Here is a 27,716-nt window from a genome sequence, read left to right on the forward strand (position 1 = left end):
CAGGAATAACAGGCCAAGGGTCTTGGGCAGGCAGCAGAGCAAACAGAGTAACCAGGAAGAGCAGGCCAAGGGTCTGAAGCCACAGCCGTTCCACACACTGACTGGGGAACCCACAAAGGCTGAGGCTTCGCATACAGACAGAGAACAAACCTGGACAAAGGCTTCTCCCCAACACAGGGTAAGCCAGGAACAGAGGCTTCACCCCAACACAGGGTAAGCCAGGAAGGACCCACAGTCCACAGACAGACAGCGGCAGGGAAGAACCCCCACGGAAGGACAACAGAGACACAGACACAGAAAGAAACTGGGCTGGAACCCAGAAAGAGGCTAAGCAGTAGTGCAGCAGACACTTACTAACCTGACCTGGCCTAAGAGCATAACACTTATGCAAAGGCACTGACTGCAAGCACAGCACTTCCTTATGAAGGCTCTCACTGATGAGTCACCAGCAGTAGGACAGAAGCAGGAAGTACACTGACCCCAACAGAGGCTTGACACACATAGGAAGTGAGCCCACAGGAAAGACAAGCAGGAGCCATCTTGGAAGCTGGCACAGAGCCGGTGGCAGCCATTTTAGATGCTGGCTCCCTAGAGAGGCATAGCCCACACAGGTGAGGTCTAGTGAAGCAATCAGCACAGAGACTAGAGACAAGACAAACACAAACACAGACAGAAGCCAGCAGAGCTGCTGACCCCCAGAAAGAAGGTAAGGCTGAGGGTGGTCACGGCCACAGACGTGACACCGTCGTTTGGTAAAAGGGACCCTAAATGCTGTACTTTACCCCGGATTCTATATATGGTGACTAAAGTTACACGCGCAATTTTGTCCGTGCAACCAAATTGCACATGCAACTTAATTGATTGATTAACAAGCCAATCAGCACTGATAATTGGCCACTAAGAAGCAATTATTGGCACTAATTAGACTTTACACGCACACCTTATGAAGCGTATTCTATGAAGTGGTGCACGTAAATTCTATTGTGTGGATCTCCAAAGGGGGCGTAGCTATAGGAAGGCCATGGGCGGATCATGGGCATTCCTAAAATTTACACGCAGTGTTATAGAATAAGCCCAATCTGTGCCTGTTAGGCATGGGCATTTACACAAAGGTTTTAGTTAGCATAAATGGTCACAACTAAATTTTAGGCGAGGTAGTGGCATAGCTACGGGGGACCACATGGGCCTGGGCATCCCAAATTTGCTCTGGGCCCCTGGTTTGGTTGGCGGAGATCCCCAACCCCCACCAGCTGAAGCTGAAGCATTGCCTGCCGTGCTCTCTCTTCCCCTCACGATCCAGCACGCTCATTTTAGTGAAACTGAATATGCGTGCATGCTCAATTTAATTAAAACGAGCATGCTGGATGTGAGGGGAAGACAGAGCAGGGCACAGTGCTGGACAAAGGCTTCCGCTGGAAGGGGTGGAGGACTCTGCCAGCCAAGATATTTACAGTGGGGAGTGGGGGGGCAGCGGGGGTGCTGGACCAAAAGGTGCCCCCCCCCACTTTGGACTCTGGCCCCCTCCCACCTCAAGGTCTGGCTACACCTCTGAGGCGAGGTTTATAGGAAAGCGCTAAGCTCGTTTTTCAGCGCCGACTTTTTAGGCACCGTATAATCTAGTCCTCAGTTTGTTACTTAACAGTATTCTATGTAACGAGCTTACATGATGGACATGCATATGCCTTGTCCATGCTCCTCCCCCTTTATGGCACTACACAACTGTTTAACCGTAGTGAAACCTTTGAAAATGACTCTCTACATATCTAATTATGTGACTGTATATGTTTAAAATGATTGTGTATGTATATATTCCACATTCTAGATGTCTGAATGTGCAGTACAAAATTTCTTCTTAGGGACGACATAATCCAAGCAGGAAACTTCAAAAGGTGTCAGAATTATTTTTGCACATCACCGATGTTCCCCTCTTACCCCACTCCCCAGAAAAGTTGCTCCAGTCCTGAACTTCAGGTAAACAGCAATCTGTCCCAGTTTCTTTAAACGTTCTGATTATAAACATGTTTTTTATGTTTTTGGGATCCCTCTGCACCACCCCCCACCACCACTACAATACACACCAGAAGGGTAAGACTAATAGCGGCTTATCATGATAATTATGTACATTGAGGTTCTCCTAGGGCCTTGTTAGGCTTTGCTATAACATCATTTCATGGTACTTACATCTTGTTTGGAATCACAGAGAGAATACCTGTTGTTTTTCCAGACACTTTATAAGAGGCTGCTCTGCCAGCCTTCCTCTGAATAGGAATCTGTCAGTCACACCAAGATCAGGGTGAATGATAGGATATTTCAAGACTATCATCTGGCTCAATCATAATCAACAATAGCATTAGTACTCCAGCCTTGCAAAACCTGATCCTGGGGAGAGCCATGCTGATCATCCTTACTATCATTTTACTCACTGCTTCCTACCCATCAGAAAAAGCACCAAGCCGCAGCCCTAGCTGTTTCTTGAAGGACAACGGAGACTTGCCAGGGTACTTTAAGGAAGGTGACCTGATCCTTGGAGGAATCTTACAGCTCCACATGCACCGTGGTTTCTTTGACCTAGAATACTTCAGGAATTCTCCAACACCTCTAAATTCTGTAAACCCCTATGGAGTATATGGTGGCATGGCTAAAGAATGCTTGTTGTAAGTAACCTCTGAAACAGTACATCTAAGTACATATACTGTGGCTATCAGTTGATAATTATTTAAGGAAGGACAGTGTTTCTTGGGGCTGGTGTCTCTTCTTAGATATAATGTCACCAAATGGTCTATTTCGTGCACTCTATGAGAGGAATAAAATCCTTAATTTTAAGCCAGAGGATGTTTATGTTGGGTATGATTTTGATCTCTCAAATTTACTGCTAGTGGTTTTCTTGATGCGTGCATTACGCCAAGGGCAATGTCCTTACTTCCTACTAAGTCCTGGGCTTTCAGGATATCCACAACGAATATATATGAAATAAATTTGCAAAAATTGAGATCCCAGTGTATGCAAACATATCTAATGTTTATTCGTTGCATTATAATGGCTAAATTGTACAGAGCGATATCAAAATTTAAATGAAGAAAAAGATAACTGACGATTAGTTCCCTCTCTAAACAGAAAAATAGTGATCATACACCACGTGTTATCATATTCAGGAAGTAAAAATCATCTCTCTGTATCTGTGTGTCATTCTTATTACATCCAACGACCATTGGAGAGACTGAGAAACTTTATCTTGGTTTTGGACCATCCCCAGCTGGTTGAAAGCCCCCAGGACAGGCTTGATAAGCCCTGGTTTTAATCAAAGACAAAAGATACAGAAGAGTCAGGTTTGATACATTTTCTCTAATATTCCCTAATTAGTCTGTCTCTGAGTAACAAATAGACACACACAAAAAAAGTTGAAATAGCACAAGTTTGAAGCTTGTGAGCAATAGTGCTAATCATCAAAGCTTCAACCCTGGCAGTAGTTCTAATTTTCTAATTATTCTTTAAAAATTTTTAAATAGTAAATCGCTTTGATACGACCTTATGTAGGCAGTTCATCAAATTCAATCATCTAAACTAAACTTTTATTTATTTATTTATGAACATTTATACCCCACTTTTTTCCACATTAAGCAGACTCAAGGTGGCTTACAATATACAGGAATCAATTACAATTACATTAGATAAGGTAAAAGGAACAGGGTAGGAATAAAAAAGGGAAAGGATGAGAGAGTCTAAAATGGACTGTGCAAATCCAGATGCTGAGATGGGCCAGAGTGGATTGAACAGCTCACGGCAAGGCAAACCTTTGATGGCTTAAAGGTCCTTTGATAGATCTGCTTCTAAAGCAGATGATTGTAGAAAAAAAAACTGAGAAATCCTTAAGTCACTGATTCAATTTCCTTAAGTCACTGATTCAATTTCAATTTCCTCTCCTCCTTCCTGTACACATCAATTGACTTGATTTGCTTACTTTATTTTTTTGTCTATTAGATTGTAAGCTCTTTGAGCAGGGACTGTCTTTCTTCTGTTTGTGCAGCGCTGCGTAGGCCTTGTAGCGCTATAGAAATGCTAAATAGTAGTAGTAGTAGTACTGTAAGGAAACACTTTGGAGACAGGCTGTAGGCCAGTGGACAAACATCTGCTTGAATGCAGCAGGTTCCAGGTGCAGGAAAAGAATCCTGAGAGAGTATTATCATTCTGTATTTTCTCTGTACAATTTAAACAGAAAAATAGTGATCAAACACCGCCTGCTAGCATATTCAGGAAGTAAAAATCATCACTCTGTATCTATGGGGCGGAGGAAAAAGAGTCTCAGTTAGTGCCGAAACCAAGGCAATGTTCCAAAAGAACTATGGATTACCGTCTTCCTTGGGTGGGCTATGTTCGATCATTGACTCATCTAAAAAAACCTCCAAATCCAATTATAGAATCCTATGGTTTTTCTTTTGTTTTGTAACCTGTTCAAGAAGTCTTACCATAATGATCCATCCTAAATACAAAATAAATAGACTCTACATGAACTAGACAAAACTGAACTCTTCTCGCTTGACTGTTTAACCCCACTGCTATAAAGTAATCTATTTCCTAAATTGAAAATGACATCTCTATAGTCGAGGACCTAACCTATGTTACAATTCATTATATCACTCAGAAACCTTTATGCAATGCCATAATGCATTCCTCTGTATCATGTATGTATGCACCTTAATGCAAAATTTTTTGTATGTAAAACCACAATGTACTCTTCTTTACCATGTATGTATGGACAGAAATGTACTACCATTCGAAAATCTGTACCCGGAAATGGCGATCGCCATTACAGCATAATGTAAGCCACATTGAGCCTGCAAATAGGTGGGAAAATGCTACAAATAAATAAATAAAATAAAAATCTTCTTGTCAGCCTGAATAAAGCTAGAAGGTACGGTTACCATCTGCACCTGTGCCTGTCATTTTAATTACATCCAATGAGCATTGGAGAGACTGAGAGAAACTCAGGATGGTCATTCGGGATGGTCCAAAACCAAGCTAAAGTTTCTCAGTCTCTCCAATGGTCGTTGGATGTAATAAGAATGACACACAGATACAGAGAGATGATTTTTACTTCCTGAATATGATAACACGTGGTGTATGATCACTATTTTTCTGTTTAGAGAGGGAACTAATCGTCAGTTATCTTTTTCTTCATTTAAATTTTGATATCGCTCAGTACAATTTAGCCATTATAATGCATGTTTTCAAAAAGGAGTTCCAGGGGTCACAGAAGTAACTACAGACAGACCAGTGAGTCTGACAATGATGCCAGGTAAAATGGCAAAGTTACTATTACTACTTACTATTACTACTTAACATTTCTAGAGCGCTACTAGGGTATTGAATGTCCAGAGCAGTGTCTGCTGACAAGTAGTCAGCTTTAATCTATGTGACGTTATGGGAAATGGCAGCATGGAGTAAAGCAGATGTACAGGTATATTTACTATAAAATGAGTTATGGGTTTTTGAAAGTTAGTTTCATTTATGCAGTCATGTCTTTTGATGATGTTACAGATAAGGCTGATAAAGATTTAGGATTCAAGGTGGTCTATTTGTAGAAGATTTATAACAGTGAGTAATTGAATGTTTGACACCATGAAATACAGTCAATTGATGATATGATGAGAATTTTGATAATTAATTGAGCCGACTGGTGAGATGTAGAGTTTGTGATACATGTGTTGGCATAGAATTGGGCTGATCAAGATGGGATTAATGTATATCTTTTTAATTCTGTTTTAGGTTTTTTTTTTTTTTTGAAGGGGTATGTTGATCACCCCTGATTTTTAGGTATGTATTGATACATTATTGGATTTGAGCAAATCCATTCATCGTTTTATATATGTTCTAATGACTATATATACTTTGATCACGCTTTTATATGTTTGGAAAGTGGCTTGTCTTATCTCCTCCTCCATTTTACTTTTGAATGTGCAATGCATTTATTGTACTTTATTTTATCATTTGCTGTTATGACTTTTTATATATTTGAGATGATATATATATATATATATATATATATATATATATATATATATATATATATATAGCTTGAGATGATGTTATTACTATTTTTATGTTTTTATTTGTAGTTTTACCCCTGACGCAGCCTGAGGGCGAAACGTGGCCACGTCGGGTACTGTTTTTATCTTGGTTTGAATAAATTATTTCTTTGTTTTTTATATATGTGTATCGGTCTACTTTTATAATAGATTTTTATGTATTGAAAAGCTAAACATCATCTGTATATATAGAAATATAGCTTTCTGGATTTCTATATTTAATAAAAGTAATATGAAGGTCCTTCTGTATTATGCACAATAACAGTTCTATAGGGCACCTTTGTCTAATGCCATTGTGTAACTGTATTGAGGAGGAGAGGAGAGCATTAACATACACTATTGCAGTAACAATCATATATAGGGTTCATATAATCTGAATATAAATGTCATCTTTTCCATTACCTTGAAAAGATATCACTACTGTATGTTATCAAAAACTTTTTCAGTGTGCAAGGAGAGAAATTTCAGGTACATCTTGGTGTTGTGTGACAGATAGTAAATTCCCCAAAAAGTCTTGCATTATTTACCAACATCCTACCCTGCATAAAGCTTGTTTGTTCTTTCCCAGTGAGTGTATAGTGTTTTACCTAAATGTACTGCAAGAATCTTTGGATAAACCTTGCAGTCAGCATTTATAAGTGACATTAGCATATCAGCATAGGATCTTTACTTGGTTTAGCCAAAACCACTTTGCTTCAGCCATAGTGCCCTCAAGGTTACCATCCCCTAAACGTCTATTGTATATTAATTGTAAGTGCAGGACAGCAAGACCAGAAAATCCCCTGTAAAACTCTGCAGACAGTCCAGCATGGCCAAATGCTTAATGAACGGGCAAACGTTTGATAGCTGATATAATTTCTTCTTCCGTCATAGGAACAGCTAGCATTGTCTTCTGCATTTGGGTTAATTTAGGTTATTCAATCCTGTCTAGATAGTCTCTTCCTGGTATCAGAAAATTGTCTGATTCTAAACCCTTCAAAGATGCATAATGATTAACAGGTCATTCAGTTTCGGCTTCTACCCTCTCCCCTCCTACTTTCTGGTAGGCTAATCCCTTTGGTCACCTCTTTTTTTATTATTTGGATGCCTATCTGAACCAACAGCTTCATGTTGATGATCACATCACCCATGTTTCCAAATTCTGTTTTTTATTTTTGCGACGTTTTCATTGTATTTGCAAATTCTTTGACTCTACTGCCAATATGGCTATTTCTATGCTGCAGTTCTATCTTAACTAGACTACTGCAATGATATCTACACAGGTCTTACTTCAGCGTGGCTTAAGCATCTTCAGTCAATACAAAATACAGCTATTCATATCTACTGCTATGCAAGGAAGTTTGATCATGTTACCCCTTTTCTTCAGCAGCACTACTACTACTAAACATTTCTATAGTGCTACTAGATTTATGTAGCGCTGTACAAATGAGCATGAAGAGACAGCCCCTGCTCAACAGAGCTTACAATCTAAATTGGACAGACGAACAGACAGCTAGGGGTGGGGAAATTGCAGTGGTGGGGGAGATAAGTGAGGGTACTGAGTAAGAGTGTCATGATTAGGAGTCAAAAGCAGTAGCAAAGAGGTGGGCTTTAAGTCTAGATTTGAAGACAGCCAGAGACTTCCTATAATGGCTTCCTATATTCTTCAAGGTTCAGTTTAAGATTCTCATTCTATCACACAAGATACTATTTGCTCATTCACCATTTTACCTGTCATCCCTTATTACCCTGTTCATGCTTTGCTCACTGCCTATTAGTGCCACTTAGCAATTCCATTGGCAAATCATTCTCAATTTTGAGTCTACATGTAATTCTGCTATTTTCTGTGTGGTACCTACCCTATGGAATTATTTGCCTCCCAATCTTTGTAAAAAAACTTTCTTATTTGAAATTTAGGACTGGCCTCTAGACTTACCTTTTTTTTAGTTAGCTTTCACCTTGTCTAACTCTATTGGCCCTTGTAGTGGGATTCTTTGGATTCCCACTTCTCCTTTTTACCTAGCCCTTGGCAGAGGTATAGCGCATTGACAAGACTGTTACACTCCCTTCTCCTTCCCTTGCTTTTCTTTAAATTAATGGAGATCTTTCTTTAAATTTTTAGTTTGTAAACTGCTTTGAGCATCCCCTTGTAAAGTTCACCTAGACAATCATACCTATATATATTTTATGAAGCATCTCAACTGCAGTTTTTCTTAGAAGCAAAGGAGCTGCTGTTAGTGGAGTTTGAATTATCTCAGTCTTTAAGAGCTATAATGAATGAATGTTCACCCTGTCGATTTATTATTTTATGTAGCTTCTCTAAATTTCTGCTTCCTCGGAGTAATTGGGATTCTTGTCCTCCTCTCCAAGTGCATAAGTACATAAGTACATAAGTAATGCCACACTGGGAAAAGACCAAGGGTCCATCGAGCCCAGCATCCTGTCCACAACAGCGGCCAATCCAGGCCAAGGGCACCTGGCAAGCTTCCCAAACGTACAAACATTCTATACATGTTATTCCTGGAATTGTGGATTTTTCCCAAGTCCATTTAGTAGTGGTTTATGGACTTGTCCTTTTCGAAACCGTCTAACCCCTTTTTAAACTCTGCCAAGCTAACCACCTTCACCACGTTCTCCGGCAACGAATTCCAGAGTTTAGTTATGCGTGGGGTGAAGAAAAACTTTCTCCGATTTGTTTTAAATTTACCCCCTAGTCCTAGTATTTTTGGAAAGCGTGAACAAATGCTTTACATCCACCTGTTCCACTCCACTCATTATTTAATATACCTCTATCATGTCTCCCCTCAGCTGTCTCTTCTCCAAGCTGAAAAGCCCTAGCCTCCTTAGTCTTTCTTAGGGAAGTCGTCCCATCCCCGCTATCATTTTAGTGGACCACATTGAGCTGTAATTTAGTTTAATTTTTTGAATTTATTTCATGTCCATATATTATTGCTATATGGCTCACTATCCTAATTCAATTTTGTATTGATGTTATATTAAAAAGACAAAAAAAGTGGCCATTCCTTCTGTGGATATTATGAGGAATAGAATAAAATGTGTAATCTATATGAGTCAGATGCTGAATTTTCCAGACATCCAGTAGTCTCATCTCACCTTTTCATGCCTGAAGTATATGCCATTATTTCCCTGCTTTATAATGTACTTTGGATCTTCTAATAGCAGAACCAAGGAGAGACCAAAGTTTCCACCTAAAATCATAAATGAAGAGCAGTCTGCCAGCAAAGTTTCAGCTAATCTATAGTAAAATATAGATGACTCTACAGTGGGGGCATAGAGACAGACTAACACATAATTGTATATTGGGATATGTTAATAGAAGCTGCCCTTAGTTTCTGATGTTTGAGTAAGAATATCAGTCTTGAGTGTTTTACAGAGAAGGATAGATCAAAACCAAGGAGGACTCACTTCACACGACACTGGGACACAAGCATGAAACAGCGAAGTGGACAATGGGTGGCATGAGATTCCTTATTCAAAATCAAATGACCCGACATGGACCGTGTTTCGGCCCTGAGGTCTGTGTTAGGGGTCTATATATATATATATATAGTACAATAAATTATTAAAAAAATAAAAATAAAATAATAATACATTAGAAGTAATGGTACATTAAAAAATATACATGTTAAATAAAAAAAATCATATGATACACTAGACAATTATTTGTTACATTAAAAATAGAAATAGACAAATGGCATGGTTGAAAGTGAATATATAAAACTAGATGCATAAAAAACATAGGAATAAATTAATGTAATAAATGATAATCCATTCAATGTAACAAAATATTGACTGATATGACTGATATGATAAGTAATGTTACAAAATGATGTCTATGTATCATCTTGGTATTTCTGAATCAGTTTGTCCCGACAATGTTATAAAACATATTTCCGTTTCCACAGCTATGTTCTTCGCTATTTTCGACACCTCATGGCTTTTCACTTCACAGTGGAGGAGATAAATAGAAATGCTGACCTCTTACCGAATCTTACTCTGGGATATCAGATCTATGACTCATGTGCCTGGGAAGTTAAAGCCTTATATGGCACCCTGAGCATACTATCTGGGAGTCAAGTACCAGTCCCTAATTACAACTGTGGTAAGAAAGGAACCTTGGCGGCTTTCATTGGAGACTTGAATTCAGATACAACTTACTCCATGGCACAAATCACAGGCATCTACCGCTATCCACAGGTAGGAGTCCAAAGAATGGTCTGACCAGTCAGTTGTGCTTACTGAAGATTAACATCAACAAGTCAGAGAAAACCCACACGGAGTGTGGAGGTGCACTTGATCCCCACAGGACTAAAAAGCGAAAAGAAAAAAAGGGGTGGGGAAAATAGGCTCTATTCAAACAATGGGGCAGACGTATAAATTAGTTAAAACAATGATTTTTATTGTGAATAGGTGACTCAACACAGCTGTGTTTCAGCGCCGTAGCACCTTCCTCAGGAGTCTTCCAGAAGTGTTTCAATCTTTGGGGTGATTGGCACACTGGGGAAAAACACTAGGGGATACACAATCCTTTCTTCCAAAGGAGTATTCAATGGTTAGATGGGTAACACTCAGGAAGATAATGGCATAAAGAAATGCACAGTTCCTCCTTGAGAGCGAGTGAGTGGCGATGCAAAAGTCTCAAGAATATTTGCACATCCGAAAAAAAAGCATCGCCACTCGCTCGCTCTCAAGGAGGAACTGTGCATTTCTTTATGCCATTATCTTCCTGAGTGTTACCCATCTAACCATTGAATACTCCTTTGGAAGAAAGGATTGTGTATCCCCTAGTGTTTTTTCCCCAGTGTGCCAATCACCCCAAAGATTTAAACACTTCCGGAAGACTCCTGAGGAAGGCGCTACGGCGCCGAAACACGGCTGTGTTGAGTCACCTATTCACAATAAAAATCATTGTTTTAACTAATTTATACGTCTGCCCCATTGTTTGAATAGAGCCTATTTTCCCCACCCCTTTTTTTGTTTTTGTTTTCGATTAACATCAACAATCCATAATTTAAAAAAATTAGTCGATAAATGACCAATTTTCAAACCAAGCTAACCTTGTTGAAATGGATTAACGTGGCCAGATAGGGATGGTTGAAAACTATCTCTTCAAAATAGGTAAACGTACACACACTTTCACCACATATGAGCTTGTTCCTGCAGCTAAAATGAGCAGGTTGAAGTGTGAAGTTAGGGTGAGAATATAGGGTTACCAAATTTGCAGAGACAAAAAAAGAGGCCAGAAAAAATAAAAATGGTTGCTACTTTTGCTAAAAGAAATATTTAATTGTAGTTAATGAACATCCATCAAACAGTGACTTACTTACAGTACAGCAGTAGAAAATCTAGGGGTCCTTTTACTAAGGTGTGCTGAAAAGTGGCCTGCGCTGGTGTAGATATGTATATTGGACGCACGCAGGTCCATTTTTCAGCGCACCTCAAAAAAGACCTTTTTTTGTGGAGGACGAAGATGGACATGTGGTAAAATAAAAATTGGCGTACAACCATTTTGGGCCCGAGACCTTACCACTACTCATTGACCTAGTGGTAAAGTCTCACACGTTAACTGGGCGGTAATTTATTTATTTTATTTGTTACATTTGTATCCCACATTTTCCCACCTATTTGCAGGCTCAATGCGGCTTACATAGTACTGGAGAGGCGTTACAGACTCCGGTGTAAACAAATACAAAGTGATGTTGTGGTAAGATAGAGTTCATGTAGCACAGCCACATTAGGGAATCGTAATGGTAATGGTGTATGTGTGTACAATTCCGGCACGCTTAGTGGACGTGCATAAAAAATGAATGAATAACCTCTTTGTTAATAATGATCAAGCACTACCACTTTAATCCTTATGTCGATTATGGTCTCTCTATAGTCGATGACCTAATGTATGTTACAACCCAATCTATCACTCAGGAACTAATATGCAATACCATAACGTATTTTTCTTTACCATGTATGTATGCACCTTAATGCAATGCCTTTTGTAATTCTGTTACCCAGAAATGGCAACCGCCATTACGGCAAATGTAAGCCACACTGAGCCTGCAAATCGGTGGGAAAATGTAGGATACAAATGCTACAAATAAATAAATAATAAACCCTTCAAAATTTTATTTGTAAGTTCAGGGGTCCAAAATTCCCTTTGGACCTGCAGTTTCTACATCCTTTCTCAACCTTGCCTCCTAAAAGTGTTCACATAATATTGCACCCTTTGGCTGCCCAAACAAGTGACTGATCTCTTTGGCTCATAGGGTTTTGCAAGTCTAGGGCAAGGATCCTCAAATCCAGTCCTTGAGGTTCACAGTCAGCCTGGTTTTCAGGATTTCCACAATGAATATGTATGAGATCTATTTATATTCACTGCTTCCATTGGATTGTGGAAATCCTGAAAACCAGGCTGGGTTTTGGACCCCGCGGACCCCTGGTCTAGGGTACTAGAGTACTTTCTGATATTTGAGACTACTTGGCTGGGAGCATTATCTGAGTATTAAAGGAATGGCTGATGAATATTTAGATTTAACATTTAAAAACACTTATGCAGTCAGTGATGATGGTGTTGGCCATCTAAGTGCTTTATTTATTTATTTATTTATTTATTTATTTTATGTTGTTGCAACTGAAGATACAGTACAAGTAAAACAATAGTGCACCCAAATGCCTTTTTAAGGAAAAATTCCTAAGGGTTGAATAGATAATTTTGGAGGAGTAGCTTAATGGTTAGTGCAGCTGACTGAGATCCTGGGGAACTGGGTTCAATTCCCACAGCAGCATCTTGTGACCCTGGGCAAGTCACTTGGGGGCCCTTTAGTAAAGGAATTGGCATGTGGCAAACTGAAACTACTGCCAGCCTAATGCAGGAACAGAAAGTAGTTCCACCCCCCCCTCCAAGTGCACACCATTTCTGGTGCTACAGAAAGTCAGGCCTGATTTTCTAGTGCAGGGGTTACCTGGCAGTAATCAGGCAGTACTGCTGGGTTAGCACGGGAGCCCTTACTGCCACCTCAATGTGTGGCAGTAAGTGTTCCCCACCAAAATGACCACACCGCAAGTGTGAAGTTACTACACAGCCATATTTTTTTTGGCCTTTTTACACACTGTGGTAAAAAGGGCCTCAGCACGTGGCAAAAATCAGCTGCCACAGCTTGGTAAAAGGGCCCTTCAACCAGGTACACAAACTTAGGGCCCTGTTTACTAAGCTGCGCAAATGTTTTTAGCATGTGGTAAAAATTAGCGCACGCTGTGTAGGCATCCATAAAAATACTATGGGTGCCTACATGGTTAGCGTTTGCTATAAAGGTTAGCAAGCCTCTAACCCAGCTTAGTAAACAGGGCCCTTAGATTGTGACCCACTAACGACAGAGAAAGTACCTACGTATAATGTGTACAGCGCTGCGTACGTCTATTAGCGCTATAGAAATGATTAGTAGGAGGAGGACGCCAAAGCAGTTTCCAAAATGTAATATAAAAATGAAAAGGAACTCCATTTAAGATAGAAAAAAAACACACTTATACAATACTAGTAAAAAAGGCCCGTTTCTAAAACCAATAAAACGGGCGCTAGCAAGGTATTGGCTTCCTGCAATTATTGTTTTGTAAGGGTTTGTTAGGAGAAATGTGTTGTCATGGTAATGAATAATTGACGTTGTATTATGCAAGGTATTGGTTTCCTGTGCTTTTTTCTTTGTGTTGTGTGTGGGTGTGTGAGTGAGAGATACTGATTCTGCATGTTGGAACTTGTGTATTTATTGTGGGTGATGGGGAGGGGGGGAGTGTGTGGGTGTGAGGAAGAGATAGAGATCTTGATTCACCATGGCAGAGTTTGTGGGTGATGTTGTGGTGTTGTTTGGGAGGAATGTGTGTGTGTGTCTTAGTGAGTGATTGAGATCTTGATTTTCTTTTTTTTGAGTTTGTGTATTATGGGGGGTGGGAGGGGAGAGTGTGGGTGTGAGTGATAAAGATCTTGTTTCTCCATGGCACAGTGTGTAAAAAAGGCCCTTTTTTTACGCAAATGAAACGGGCGGTAGCAAGTTTTCCCTTGGAGTGTGTATGTTTGAGAGAGTGTTTCTGTGAGAGTGACTGTGTGAGAGAGAGAGAGTGAATGTGCAAGTGTGTGTGTGTTACAGAGTGGAAGTGGTTGCGAGTGTGTCTGTGTGAGAGTGTGTGTTTTTGAGAATGAGTGTGTGCGAGTGTGTATGTGAGACAGTGAGTGTCCTCCCCTCCCCCCTCTTTGAGGACCCCCCTTTCCCTCGTCTCTGTGTTCTTAGGGACCCCCCTTCCCCCCTCTCTGGTCCAATGAACTAATTGTTGTGACTTGAGTATTTTATATGTAGAGAGATGTTTTTAATGATTTTAGATAGAATTTAGGCGATGATCATACTACATTTTCTGATCTTTCACAAAGGACAATATCAGATTTGAACGCACTGTAGTCTGACAGAATCTTAATCTCTCAGGGTCCAGGTTTTTCAGCCGTGTCATTTTCAGTCCTATGTCGCATCCTCTATTCACTCGGGACCTGTAGCTCCGCCCCTGACTCCACCCCGCTGTTTTCAGTTCTCCTGTGGCTCCACCCCCTCCTCTTTTTTCTCCCTTTTGTCTTTTTTGGCTCCACCCCTGAATCTACTGCGCTTCAGATCTCCTTGTCTCCACCCCTCCTCCTTTTCGCTATGTGGATGTGATCCTGGAAGAGAGCGCCAGTAACTGGTGAGAGTCGCTACCTCGCCCCTCTTTTCTTTGTGCTGCGGAGTGCCCTCATCCATCTCTGTCTCCACCCAGGCTGTGTCCCATCCGTATCCTTCTCCCCGATGTGGGCTTTTCCCCACAATTCCCCCTTCTCGATGCAATTCCACATGCTCCGCTTGCTCCACATGCTCTGCCAGCGATTCCTAGGCAGGGGGAGGAGTAGGGATACTCCTCCCCCTGCTTACTCCTCCCCCTGCCTGGGTCGCGGTTTGTTGCTGTGTGTCGGGCTGGTGATGCCATCCGAGACGCAGCCAATCAGTGGGATGATCTACTCCACTTTCGAATGATCCACGGTTCCAGGCACCCTCAGAACGTTGGAGGTGAGAATTATTATATAGGACAAGAAAAGAGAAAAAATGTTTATATTTTTCTTTTTTTCTCTTCCATTATTGCATTTTAAACTCAGCAGGTCCATACAGGTTGCACTGGGTGCCACCCTTATGATGGAAGATTAAAGCCAATTAAAGGTAATGCCATTTCAATAAGGTTTTGAATTTAGGAAGGGAAAGCTCAGCTCTAATATGTGGTGGTGGGTCATTCCAGAGACTTGATGCAAGAAAAAGAGTGCAGATGCCCTAGTGGGTTCAAAATGAACAAATCTGGGGGATGGCAACACTAAATTCCTAACCCTGCATTCATATCAAGTCACATCAAGCTCAAATACGTCCGCTTCATGGACACCTGAATGTGGAGTACCGCAAGGATCACCCCTCTCACCAACCATTTTCAACATAATGATGATCCCATTGGCAAAACTCCTATCAAATCATAACCTCAACCCATATATATACGCCGACGATGTAACAATATACATCCCTTTCAAACAAGATATCAAAGAAATATCCAACAAAATCAACCAAAGTCTACACATCATGAACATCTGGGCAGATGCATTCCGATTGAAACTAAACGCGGAAAAAACTCAATGCCTAATACTCACCTCCCAATACAACACGAATGAATTCACCACCTTAAACACACCAAAACTAAACCTTCCAATCTCAGAAACTTTAAAAATTCTTGGAGTCACTATCGATCGCCATTTAACATTTGAAACCCATGCAAACAACACAACCAAGAAGATGTTCTACTGCATGTGGAAACTGAAAAGAATAAGACCATTCTTCCCAAGATCCGTCTTCCGCAACCTAGTGCAATCCCTCGTACTCAGCCATCTGGATTACTGCAATTCACTATACGCAGGTTGGAAAGAGCAAATACTGAGGAGACTTCAAACAGCCCAGAACACAGCAGCCAGACTCATCTTCAGAAAACCAAAATACGAAAGTGCAAAACCCTTACGAGAGAAGCTACACTGGCTCCCACTTAAGGAACGCATTACTTTTAAAGTATGCACATTAGTCCACAAAATTATTCACGGTGAAGCTCCAGCCTACATGTCTGACTTAATAGACCTACCACCCAGGAACGCTAAAAGATCATCTCGAACTTTTCTTAACCTCCACTTCCCTAATTGCAAAGGCATAAAATACAAGGCGCTGCACGCATCAACCTTTTCTTACATAAGCATGCAATTCTGGAATATACTACCACGCAACTTGAAAACAATCCACGAACTAACCAACTTCCGCAAACTACTGAAGACTCATCTCTTTGATAAAATTTACTGCAAGGATCAATACACATGAAGTCCACACTCACTGTCCCAGAAATACACCAATACATTCTTTTCTGAACTCTCATCCCCCGTAATTTTATCACACTTAAACCTTCACTCACAGAAGGAGTTTTCATTTTCACTCACAGAAAATGTTATACCAAATGTTCTTTTGCCAAGGTACTATTACGCTATTACTTGCCCGTTGTCTCTTTCTATTGTCCCATTGTTCTTTTCCTCGTCCTATTCCCTAACGATACCTTGATTCTGTCTTCGCTTAACTTCTCACAATGTAATCCATAACTGAATTGTAACAAATTGTATTTCCATTATTTACAATGTATTGTAAGCCACACTGAGCCCGCAAATAGGTGGGAAAATGTGGGATATAAATGCAATTAAATAAATAATAAATAAATGATGAGCATCAAGGAACCAAATGGAGAAAGAAGGGGGATAGAATTGCTAACTAACTATATATATAATCACTTGAAACTAAGTAGTTCTTTTACTAAGCAGTGGTAACAAATGGCCTTAGCATGCCCTTATGCAGGTCATTTCTGAGCACAAAGGCCATTTTTAACACAGCCATAAAAAGCACAATTTTCTATTTATTTCTTAAGAACATAAAACGTTGCCATACTGGGACAAACTGAAGGTCCATCAAGCCCAGTATCCTGTTTCCAACAGTGACCAATCCAGGTAACAAGTACCTGGCAAGATCCCAGAACAGTAAAACAGATTTTATGTTGCTTATCCTAATGAATAATGGACTTTTCTTTTAGGAAAGTGTCCAAACCTTTTTTTAAACCCCACTAAGTTAACTGCTTTTACCACATTCTCTGACAACAAATTCCAGAGTTTAATTACCTATTCAGTGAAGAAATATTTTCTCCAATTTATAATTTCCGTGCCCTTCGCTGTATCTTCTAATTCTGCTATATCTTTTTTGAGATGTAGTGACCAGAGTTGCACACAGTATTCAAGGTACGGTCACACCATGGAGCGATACATTCTTATTTTTATTTTCCATTCCTTTCCTAATAATTCCTAACATTCTATTAGCTTTCTTAGATGCTGCTGCACACTGAACAGAGGCTTTCAACACATCAACAATGACACCTAGATCCTGTTCCTGTACAGTGACTCTTTATGTGGATCCTTGCATCACTGTAGCTATAGTTTGTGTGACAGCCATGGCCACGCCCCCACGTCCAGACTCACCTTTGCTTCCTGTGGCCAGGTTCCCTTGCTTCTCTGGACTGTCTCCTCCCTGCACTGATGCTTCTGCTGCTGCGTTTCCCTGTGTTCCAAGCCTCACTCCGATGCCTCAGCATTCTAGCCTAATTCTCGGGCACCAGAGACCATAATATCATCAGAGGGCCCTTATAAGTAACCATTGTTCACTCATGCATTGCCTTTGCAACATTTGTTTTTCTGCTATGAGTTGCTTGGCCCCATTGCTTTTCCTAAGCTCCAGTCTTCAGCTGTTCCTGAATTCCAGTCTTTGACTGTTCCTGAGTTCCATTCTGCAGCTGTTCTGTGTTCCAGTGCACAGCACTGTTCGTGAGTTCCAATCTGAAGCTAATCCTATGTTCCAAAGTGCAGTTCTGTCCCTGAGTTCCAGTCCGCAGCTGTTTCTGTCTTCCAGGCCACAGCTGTGTTCCGGAGTTCCAGTCTCCTGATTTCCAGCCTTAATCTCTGTAGTTCTTCTGCTGGATATCCAGTATCCAATGTGTTCTGGAGGTGACTGTCTGCCATCCTTGGAATTCCCCTACCTTCAGGGTTCAGAGCCAATGATGGCCCAAGGGCTCACTATTGGAACAGACAACCAGAACCCAAAAAGTTTGGATTCCTCTTTGCTACATGCAGCACTTTGCACTTCCATGTATATAGATATAGATAGATGTGTGTGTGTGTGGGTATATATATATATATAATAATTTGCACTCCCAACGTCTCTGGCTGCGTTCGTAACATTGGAATGTTGGAGGAGCAGCTTCAGCCCTTCGCCACCCCCACCCCCCGAGGTCGCTGCCGCTCACCCCGGGGTTCTACTCCAGGGGCAGTGACCTGAGAGGTGAGAGGAGGAGTGGCTGCAGAGCTGACAGCCGATGGCTGCCTGCGGTGCCCACTTCCTTTTTAAAAGCATTTTTGCAGGTTTAATTTGTTTTTTTTTTTTTTTTGTATCGGCCGCTGCTGCTGCTCAACAGGAGAAGCAGCAGTGGCCGGAAATGGCAGCTGAGCTGACGTCGGACGGAGGGGGGAAGCGGTGGTGACCGGGGAGGAGGGGGGAGCACTGGCTGCGGCGACTGAGGGGAGGAGGAGCGGTGGCACCCTGGAGGGGGTGGAGGGGTGAGCGGCGGCAACCGAGGGGGGGGCGTGGCGGCGAGGGCGGCAGGGCCGGGGCCTGAGATCAGGGAAGGGAGGGGGGTCCTGAGGCCAGAGGGGGGTCCTGAGACCAAAGGGGAGGGGGTCCAGAGACCTGAGAGGGGGAGGGGGATGGGGTCCTGAGACAGGGGAGGAGGGGGTCCTGACACCAGAGAGGGAAGGGGGTTCTGAGACCAGAGGGGAGGAGGTCCAGAGAACTGAGAGGAGGGGGGGGAGGGAGTCCTGAGACCACAGAGAGGGAGGGGGGGAGGTATCTCTGTCACACTCTCTCTCTCTCTCTCTCTCTCTCTCTCTCTCTCTCTCTCACAGTCAGTGTCTTTCTCTCACTCTCATACACTGTCTACCACACACTCTATGTCTCACACTGTATCACATTCACTCTCTATGTGTCACACAGTCACTCTCAAACACTCTCTCGATCTCATACACTCTCGCTCTCACAGAGAGTCTGTGTATCGCACATATACTCTCTCACACTCTATCTGTCTCACACACACTGTGTGAAACACACTCTCTCACACTCACTGAGGCTCACATATGCACTCACACACACTCTCATTCTCGCACACACACTCTCTCACAGACACACTCGCACCCACACTCACTCTCTCTCTCTGTCACACACACACACTCACACATTCACTCTCTCTCTCTCTCAGTCACTCTCACACACACACTCTATCAAACATACACACTCCGAGGAAAACCTTGCTAGCGCCATTTCATTTGTGTGAGAAACGGGCCTTTTTTACTAGTATATACATAAAATGGGGGCTCTGTGGGCACTTGTTCATTTGTTTTATTGTTATCATGTGATGATATATATATATATATATATATATATATATATATATATATACTAGTAAAAAGGCCCGTTTCTCACACAAATGAAACGGTCGCTAACAGGTTATCCTCCAAGTTCAAGCTTGGCCCCCTCCCTCCCCCCCCTCTCATCCGAGTTCCAGGCCCCCCTCCCCTCTCCTCTGAGTTCCAGGCCCCCCCCGTCTCCTCCGAGTTCCAGGCATCCCTCCTCTCCTCCTCCAAGTTCCAGCCCCCCGCTGTCCCTCCAAGTTCCAGGCCCCCCTCCCTTCCTCTCCTCTGAGTTCCAGGCCCCCTCCCTCCCTATCCTCCGAGTTCCAGGCCACCCTCTTCTCCCCCTTCTCTCCCACCTCCTCTCCCCTCCCTCTTCCCTCTCCTCCCTCTCCTCTGAGTCCAGGCCCTCCTCATCCTCCGAGTTCCAGCCTCCCCCTCCCCATTCCCTCTCTCTCCTCCGAGTTCCAGGCCCCCCTCTGGCTCTCCTCCGAGTTCCAGGCCCCCCTCCTTTCCTCCCTCTCCTCCGAGTTCCAGGCCACCCTCTTCTCCCCTCCTCTCCCACCCGCCTCTCCCCCCTCCCTCTCCCCTCCTCCCTCTCACCCGAGTTCCAGGCCCCCTCCCTCCTCCGAGTTCCAGGCACCCCCTCTCCTCTGAGTTCCAGGCCCCCCCTCTCCTCCGAGTTCCAGGCCTCCTCCCTCCCTCCCCATATCCCTCCCTCTGAGTTCCTGGCCCCCCTCTCATCCGAGTTCCAGGCCCCCCTCCCTCTCCTCTGAGTTCCAGGCTCCCCTCCCTCTCTCCTCCTCTCCCTCCCCTCCGTCCGAGTTCCTGGCCCCCTCCCTCCCCCCTCTCTCCCTCTCATCCGTTCCAGGCCCCCCTTGCTCTCCTCTGAGTTCCAGGCCCTCCTCTCTCTCCTCCGAGTTCCAGGCCCCCTCTCCTCCGGGTTCCAGGCCCCCCTCCTTCTCCTACGAGTGCTAGCCCAACCTGCACTGGCCACCCTCTTCTCTCAGTCCTCCACCTGCTCGTCGCCTTCCTGCGTGCCACCCAAAATGTAAAAGTTCTTACCTCGGGTGGCAGCGCAGTGAAAGGCGAGCAGGCACGGCGCTTCAGCCTGCTTCCCTTCCTCTCAGCTCTGCCTCTGGTCCTGCCCTCATTCCTGTTTCTGCAATGAGGGCGGGACCAGAGGCAGAGCTGAGAGAGAAGGGAAGGCGGGCTGAAGCGCCGGTCCTGCTCGCCTTTCACTGCTGCCACCGGACCTCGAGGTAAGAACTTTTAAATTCTAGGCGGTACGCAGGAAGGTGACGGGCAGGTGGAGGACTGGGAGAAGAGGGCGGCCAGCGCAAGTTGGACAAGCACTCGAAGGAGAGGGAGGGAGGGGGAACTGGAACTCGGAGGAGAGGGGGACCTGGAACTCTGAGGAGAGGGGGACCTGGAACTCAGAGGAGAGGGAGTAGCCTGGAACTCAGAGGAGAGGGGGAGAAGGAGGGGGACAATTCTCTCCTCCCCTCGATTTGTACCTGAACGTTCTCTGGCTGGCTGGCGCTGGCTTCCCTTCCCTCTCACTGTTCCGCCCTCTGACGTCATTACGTTTTGACACGAGGGCAGGGCAATGAGTGGTTATGGATGTTATGAACCCAGTCATCCAGACGTAGAACGTTGGAGGTGCAAATTATTATATAGGATATTTTATCTCAATCACATAGATGTTAAAACGAATAGTTTGAAATACATAAAGAGTAAAAACCTATAGATTTCTCTAAATTAAGATTTTCAAAAAAACATAAAACACCCACTGCATGAAAAGGTACACCCAGATTAATAACAAAGCATAAAATATAAAATTAATGAACTGATCTTTATGTCTGGGGCATCCCCACCACTCAGTACTGTCAGGGGGCGGGGCACTTGAGAGGAAATGCATAGCCTAGATGTATAATGAGCTGCGAAAGTTTGGGAATCACTGCATTTAAGAGTATAATTTTGAAAATGGCTCACCCCAATCTTATAAACAGTATTTTGTTTCATTGGTTCCTGGATCTGACTTGGAGGACCCCTCCCCACCCCATCCAGTCAGATTTTCAGTATATCTGCATTAAGTATACAAGTGATAGCTTTGCGTGCACTGTTTCAATTGCATGTAAATCTATCTTATACCTGGGATTGGTAGGATGCAATGTTGCTACTATATAGGTTTCTGCCAGGTACTTGTGACCCGACTTGGCCACTATTGGAAGCAGGATACTGGGCTAGATGTACCATTGGTCTGACCCAGTATGACTATTCTTATGTTCTTATGTAAATCGATTTGGTTGTACCTACAGAAAGGAAAAGGGAAATGGGACTTGATATACCACCTTTCTATGTTTTTTTGCAACTACATTCAAAGCGGTTTAAATATACTCAGACACTTATTTTGTACCAGGGGCAATGGAGAGTAAAGTGACTTGCCCAGAGTCACAAGAAGTTACAGTGGGAATTGAACTCAGCTCCCCAGGATCAAAGTCCACTGCACTAACCACTAGGCTACTCCTCTACTCAATATAGCAAACCCATAACCTTTTAACCCTTTATAATAAAGCATTTCCTCATATAAACCACATTTCTTACTGTGTCCTTCACAGATCAGTTACGGAGCTATGGATTCTGCCTTCAATAACCAGATTATTCTCCCATCATTTTACCGAACAGTGCCTAATGAGCAATCTCAGCACAAAGGGATTATTCAGTTACTCCGGCACTTTGGCTGGACTTGGGTTGGAATTGTAACATCAGAAGATTACCATGGACAATCAGTGGGTGAAAAACTGAAACAGGCAATTATTCAGAGTGGGGTTTGTGTTGAATTTGTAGCCGTGATACCCATCTATGGGAATCAGAAAAGCTTATACAATATAAATGAGGTTATTGAATTGATTTTCAATTCTACCTCCAATGTGATCATTCTCTACAGCAGTATGACCAATGTGCTCCAGCACATGAAGCTCAGTTTCCAGAAGATGTACAGGACAATTCAGAAAGTATGGATCTTGTCAGCATCTCTGCCAGTCATTACAGATTATGATATGGCAGATGCTTTCAAGGCTTTAAATGGCTCCTTATCATTTTCCATTTCAAAAGGTGAAATGCCTGGATTTAAGGATTTTCTCTCCAGCATAAACCCTGCCATGTTTCCCGATAATGTCTTATTGAAAATAATCTGGCAGAGAGAACTTGAATGCAAGTTGCCAAACACAGAAAAGTATGGATGGACGGAATTTACACACTACCGCAAATGTACTGCATCTAAGACTCTGCGCAGTCTGGATGTTTCTCTCTATGATGTCTATAATTTCAGGCTCTCTTATAACGTTTATACAGCAGTCTATGCTCTGGCCCATGCCTTACATCGCATGTACGCTGCACAGTCCTTGCAGATTACTGACAAAGGGAGCCTGTGGAAGACATTTAATTCATGGCAGGTAACCTGAAACTAGGCTTTGAAAAGCAGGAAGGAGCATATGAATAATCCCAAATTTGAGTATTTATTTATTTATTTATTAGGATTTATTTACCGCATTTTTGAAGGAATTCACTCAGGGGTCCTTTTATTAAGCCGCATAGGCCTCTAGGTGTGACCAGTGTGCACCAAATTGGAGTTACCATCCGGTTACCGCATGGCCCTTGTGGTAATTTCAATTTTGGCGCACATCCGCTACGCGCGTCTGAAAAATATATTTTTTATTTTCTGATGAGTGGCAGTTATGCTCATCAAGTGGAATTTGATGCGTGTAGACCATTACCACCCGGTTACCGCGTGAGACCTTACCACTAGGTCAATGGCTTGCGGTAAGGTCTCAGACCCAAAATGGACGCAAGGCAATTTTCATTTTGCTGCACGTCCATTTTCGGTAAAAATTTTAAAAAGGCATTTTTTGTAGGTGCGCTGAAAAATAATTCACCATGCACTCAAAACACACGTATACACTACCGCAGGCCATTTTTCAGCGCACCTTAATAAAAGGACCCCTTAAGGCAGTGTACAGTAAGAATAGATCAAATGAGCAATAGTCAATTATAGCAGTAAAAACTTTCAAAAAACAACAAAAAGTATGGCATAGTACAAACAGAAATACATACATTTAGGAAAACAGACACAGGAAGATGTGCATATGGTTATTCATAGATAGACCTTAAATTCAAATACTTGTTAAAATTAAAAAAAAAAAAAATCAAATATACATGTTGAACACATACATTTTTCATATTGTTCATGCCCACATATCCACACACAGGTACCTTTCACAGAGGTGTACAATGCTGATCTCCTCCTCCAGTGATCAAAATTTGTAGTGAGTAGATCTAGGACTTTTCCCCCAAATAATCTGCTATTTTCCATTTCCAGCTGAATATTTTTCTCAGGAATATTCATTATAAAACTGCTGCTGGAGATGAAATTTTCTTCGATGAGAAAGGGGACCTCCCAGCACGATATGACATTTTAAACTGGATTTACTTTCCTAATGGGACCCTCACAACTACCTTAGTGGGCAGCTTTAACCCTTCTAGTCCCTTGGGTAAGCAGTTCCTCATCAATGAGAGCGCCATCTGGTGGCAACCTAGGTTTACACAGGTGAGAGTAAGGGCAAGTCTTACTGACAATTATTTATTATTATTATTATTTATTGCATTTGTATCCCACATTTTCCCACCTATTTGCAGGCTCAATGTGGCTTACAGAGTTTGTTATGACATTGTCATTCCATGATATCACATACACTTAGTATTGTATAGAGATTAAGTAAGGAAAGAGAGAAGGAAGGTGTTAGGCAGGATAGTAAGGAAGGTGGACTTTAAAAATTGGAAGTTGCTGAGGTAGTTTTGTGAGGCTATGGGTTCTCTTTGTAGGCTTTGTTGAAGAGATGTGTCTTCAAAGATTTGCGGAAGTTGGTTATTTCATCAATAGCTTTCAGGGCTGTAGGTAATGCATTCCACAGCTGCGTGCTCATGTAAGAGAAGGTGGTGGCGTGTGTCAGCTTGTATTTTAGTCCTTTACAGCTGGGGAAGTGCAGATTGAGAAATTTGCGGGATGATCTTATGGCATTTCTGGGAGGCAAGTCCACGAGGTTTAGCATGTAGATTGGGGCGTCTGCGTGAATGATTTTGTGTACAATCGTGCAGATCTTGAACGCAATGCGTTCCTTGAGTGGGAGCCAGTGAAGTTTCTCTCTTAGGGGTTTTGCACTTTCGTATTTGGTTTTTCCAAATATGAGTCTGGCGGCGGTATTCTGGGCTGTTTGGAGTTTTTTTATAGTCTGTTCTTTGCAGCCAGCGTACAGTGCGTTGCAGTAGTCCAAATGACTTATTACCATTGACTGTACTAGGGTATGGAATATGTATCTTGGGAAGAAAGGTTTTACTCTTTTGAATTTCCACATGAGGTGGAACATCTTTTTCGTTATGTTCTTCACGTAAGCATCGAGTGTGAGGTTTCAGTCAATGGTAACTCCAAGAATTTTCAGATTTTGTGCAACGGTATGGTGTGGTTATGGTGGAGTAGTTGTTTTTGTTGTGTTGTGAGGTGAGTACGAGACATTGTGTTTTTTCTGCGTTGAGGTTTAGCTGGAATGCATCCACCCAGCAGTGCATGATTTGGAGGCTTTGGTTGATCTTGTTGGTGATTTCATTTAGATCGTGTTTGAACGGGATATAAATCGTGACATCATCTGCGTTCCTCAGAGTCAACAGTGGGTTGTGAGTTTCCTATTCCCCCTTTTCAAGATCCCTAGTCTCTTATTGCTGTGCGGTATTGGTAAAGACCACAACATCTGACTGGTGTCATAAAATTCTATGCTTCCTGTAGAATTACAAACACAGAGAGAGTCCAAAGTACACAATAGAGTCCAGAAAACAAAAAGAAGCACTAAGAACTTTCAAAAATGGGACACAATTTCTTTAATGGTTTAACTTGAAAAACAGTCTTCAATTAATGACCCAACAAGGGACGTGTTTCGACGCACAGCGCCTGCATCAGGGGTCAAATGTGATGTTACATCTAATAGATTCCATGTGCAGTGACGGAATTTATCCCCATGCACACTCCTAGCTTATCTCTCAATGCGTGAGAAACAAAGACTACCCTTGGTGTTTCATCGATTGTACTAAGGGACAGTCTTTGCTTCATACACATATATATGTATGTGAGAAAGAAGATTAAGAGTGAGTGCAAGTATCTTGTAACTATGTTCTCTCTCCCTCTCCTCACCTTCCCAATCTCCTTCCTTCATCCCTGATTCTCCCCTCCCCCCAAACTTATGCACCAATTCATTCTTCTCTCACCATTTGCAACCTTCCCACATCCACACATCTCTGATCATGCTTCCCTATTTTCCCTAATCTTTGACTCTCCCCCTGCTCCTATCTACATCTGATCCTCACTTTCTTCTCTCCATCCCTGATTATAGAGTACATGGAGTGAAGAATGAAAGGATGGGACAGATTGATAAGTTTGTTTATGTCTGTAGAAAACATTTGTGCAGTCATGAGAGACTCATGATGATGGTTATTACTGCTAACACAAAGAACATAAACTGAGGTGCACAAAATGTGTTTGCAAAGGCTTTTGATTTACCCCCCCCCCCCCCAAAAAAAAAAAATAATTCTAGCTGTCCAAGCTCATAGAGGGATATTTGAAGAGCAGAATCTGTAATGCAGTATCTAGAATACCTGGAGGACAGTATGAGATGATGTCATCTCCTGGGAATACTCAGATTGTCTATCCTGTTCCTCTTCAGATTCCCAGCTCTCTGTGTAGTGAGAGCTGCATCCCGGGATACAGGAAAGCTCCCCAGGAAGAGAAGCCCAAGTGCTGCTATGAGTGTGTACCTTGTGCAGAGGGAGAATTCTCCAATTTGCCAGGTGAGTTAACATAACATATCATATCAAATCTTATCTTATATACCGCACCGCACCTGAAAACTCAGAACAATTTACAACACAGTAAAAAGAACACAATGTACATAACTCAACTAAGAAAAGTGCAATATCAGAAGCTAGATACAATTTAGGAATAACATTGGGAGCCCCTTTTACAGAGCTGTGGTAAGCCCAATGCGGGCTTACTGCTTGCTCTTTCAGAACTACCACCAGCCCAACGTGGCTGCCGGCTGTAGTCCTGCCCCAAGCGTGCGCCATTTCTGGGGGAAAAAGAAAACCCCTAGAAATGGCTCGTGTGGCGATAACTTGATGCTAATCAGGTATCGCTGCATGCTGTCTAGTTACCTCTGAGTTAGCTTGGGAGCCCTTATCGCTACATATCGCAGTAAGGGCTCCTCATTACATGACCATGTGGTAAAAGTTCGCTTACCGCATGGCCATGTGTGCCTGGGGTCTTTTTACCCGCTGCGGTAAAAAGAGCCCTGACGCACAGGAAAAATGACACCTGCTGCCAGTGCAGGGCCCTTTTTCCTGCAGCTTGGTAAAAGGACCCCTTACTGAATAGCCAAGATTTAAGTAGTTTGCAAAACCGTAAATAAATTAGTTTCAGTCCGAATTTCTATAGGCAAGATATTCCAGATAGAAACCACTGCAAGTGTAAATAATTTCTTGGAAGTAGAAGCTAATCATGGTTTAAGAAAATAAGGAAATTTTAATTTATTAACATGTATAAGCCTGATTGTACTTTTATAGTTTATAGTATACAAGCCGTAAAGCCCATTAAAATGGGCAAGATTTTTTATTTCTGACATATAATGTAAAATTTGATAAATGTAATGTGTAGTGCTTGAAAGGGTGTGGGGAAAAGTTGGGGGTACATAGAGAGTGAGAGTGAGTGTGTATCATATTGTCTTTATTGAAACTTGCAACAAGACAAACCAAGCATACAAACAAGCGATAAAACAAGCAATAAAACCCGCTAACTAATACATAAATAAAACCTTACTGGCCAAAACCCCCGCCCCTCAACAAACCCTCCCACTCAGGCAGGCTGAAACGAAAAACCCCTCCAATGCCTTGCCCACTGTAGTCCAGAACAATGCTCCTTCTCCCTCACTGCCAGCTGCTGGACAAAATGTACCACATCCCCT

At 42.5% G+C, this 27,716-nt stretch overlaps 1 protein-coding gene across 1 annotated transcript in view; it reads left to right on the forward strand.

Annotated features, from left to right (window-relative positions):
- Nucleotides 1-2,391: 2,391 nt before the first annotated feature.
- LOC115464520 (vomeronasal type-2 receptor 26-like) overlaps nt 2,392-27,716 on the forward strand; it is a 52,260-nt gene continuing 26,935 nt past the window's right edge. The window contains exons 1-5 of the mRNA XM_030194884.1: nt 2,392-2,654; nt 9,989-10,280; nt 22,275-23,111; nt 24,035-24,262; nt 26,424-26,547. Coding sequence (XP_030050744.1) covers nt 2,392-2,654; nt 9,989-10,280; nt 22,275-23,111; nt 24,035-24,262; nt 26,424-26,547 — 1,744 coding nt within the window. The remainder of the gene's footprint in view (nt 2,655-9,988; nt 10,281-22,274; nt 23,112-24,034; nt 24,263-26,423; nt 26,548-27,716) is intronic.

The sequence above is a fragment of the Microcaecilia unicolor genome, chromosome 3 (assembly GCF_901765095.1).
Source record: "Microcaecilia unicolor chromosome 3, aMicUni1.1, whole genome shotgun sequence".
NCBI lineage: Eukaryota > Metazoa > Chordata > Amphibia > Gymnophiona > Siphonopidae > Microcaecilia > Microcaecilia unicolor.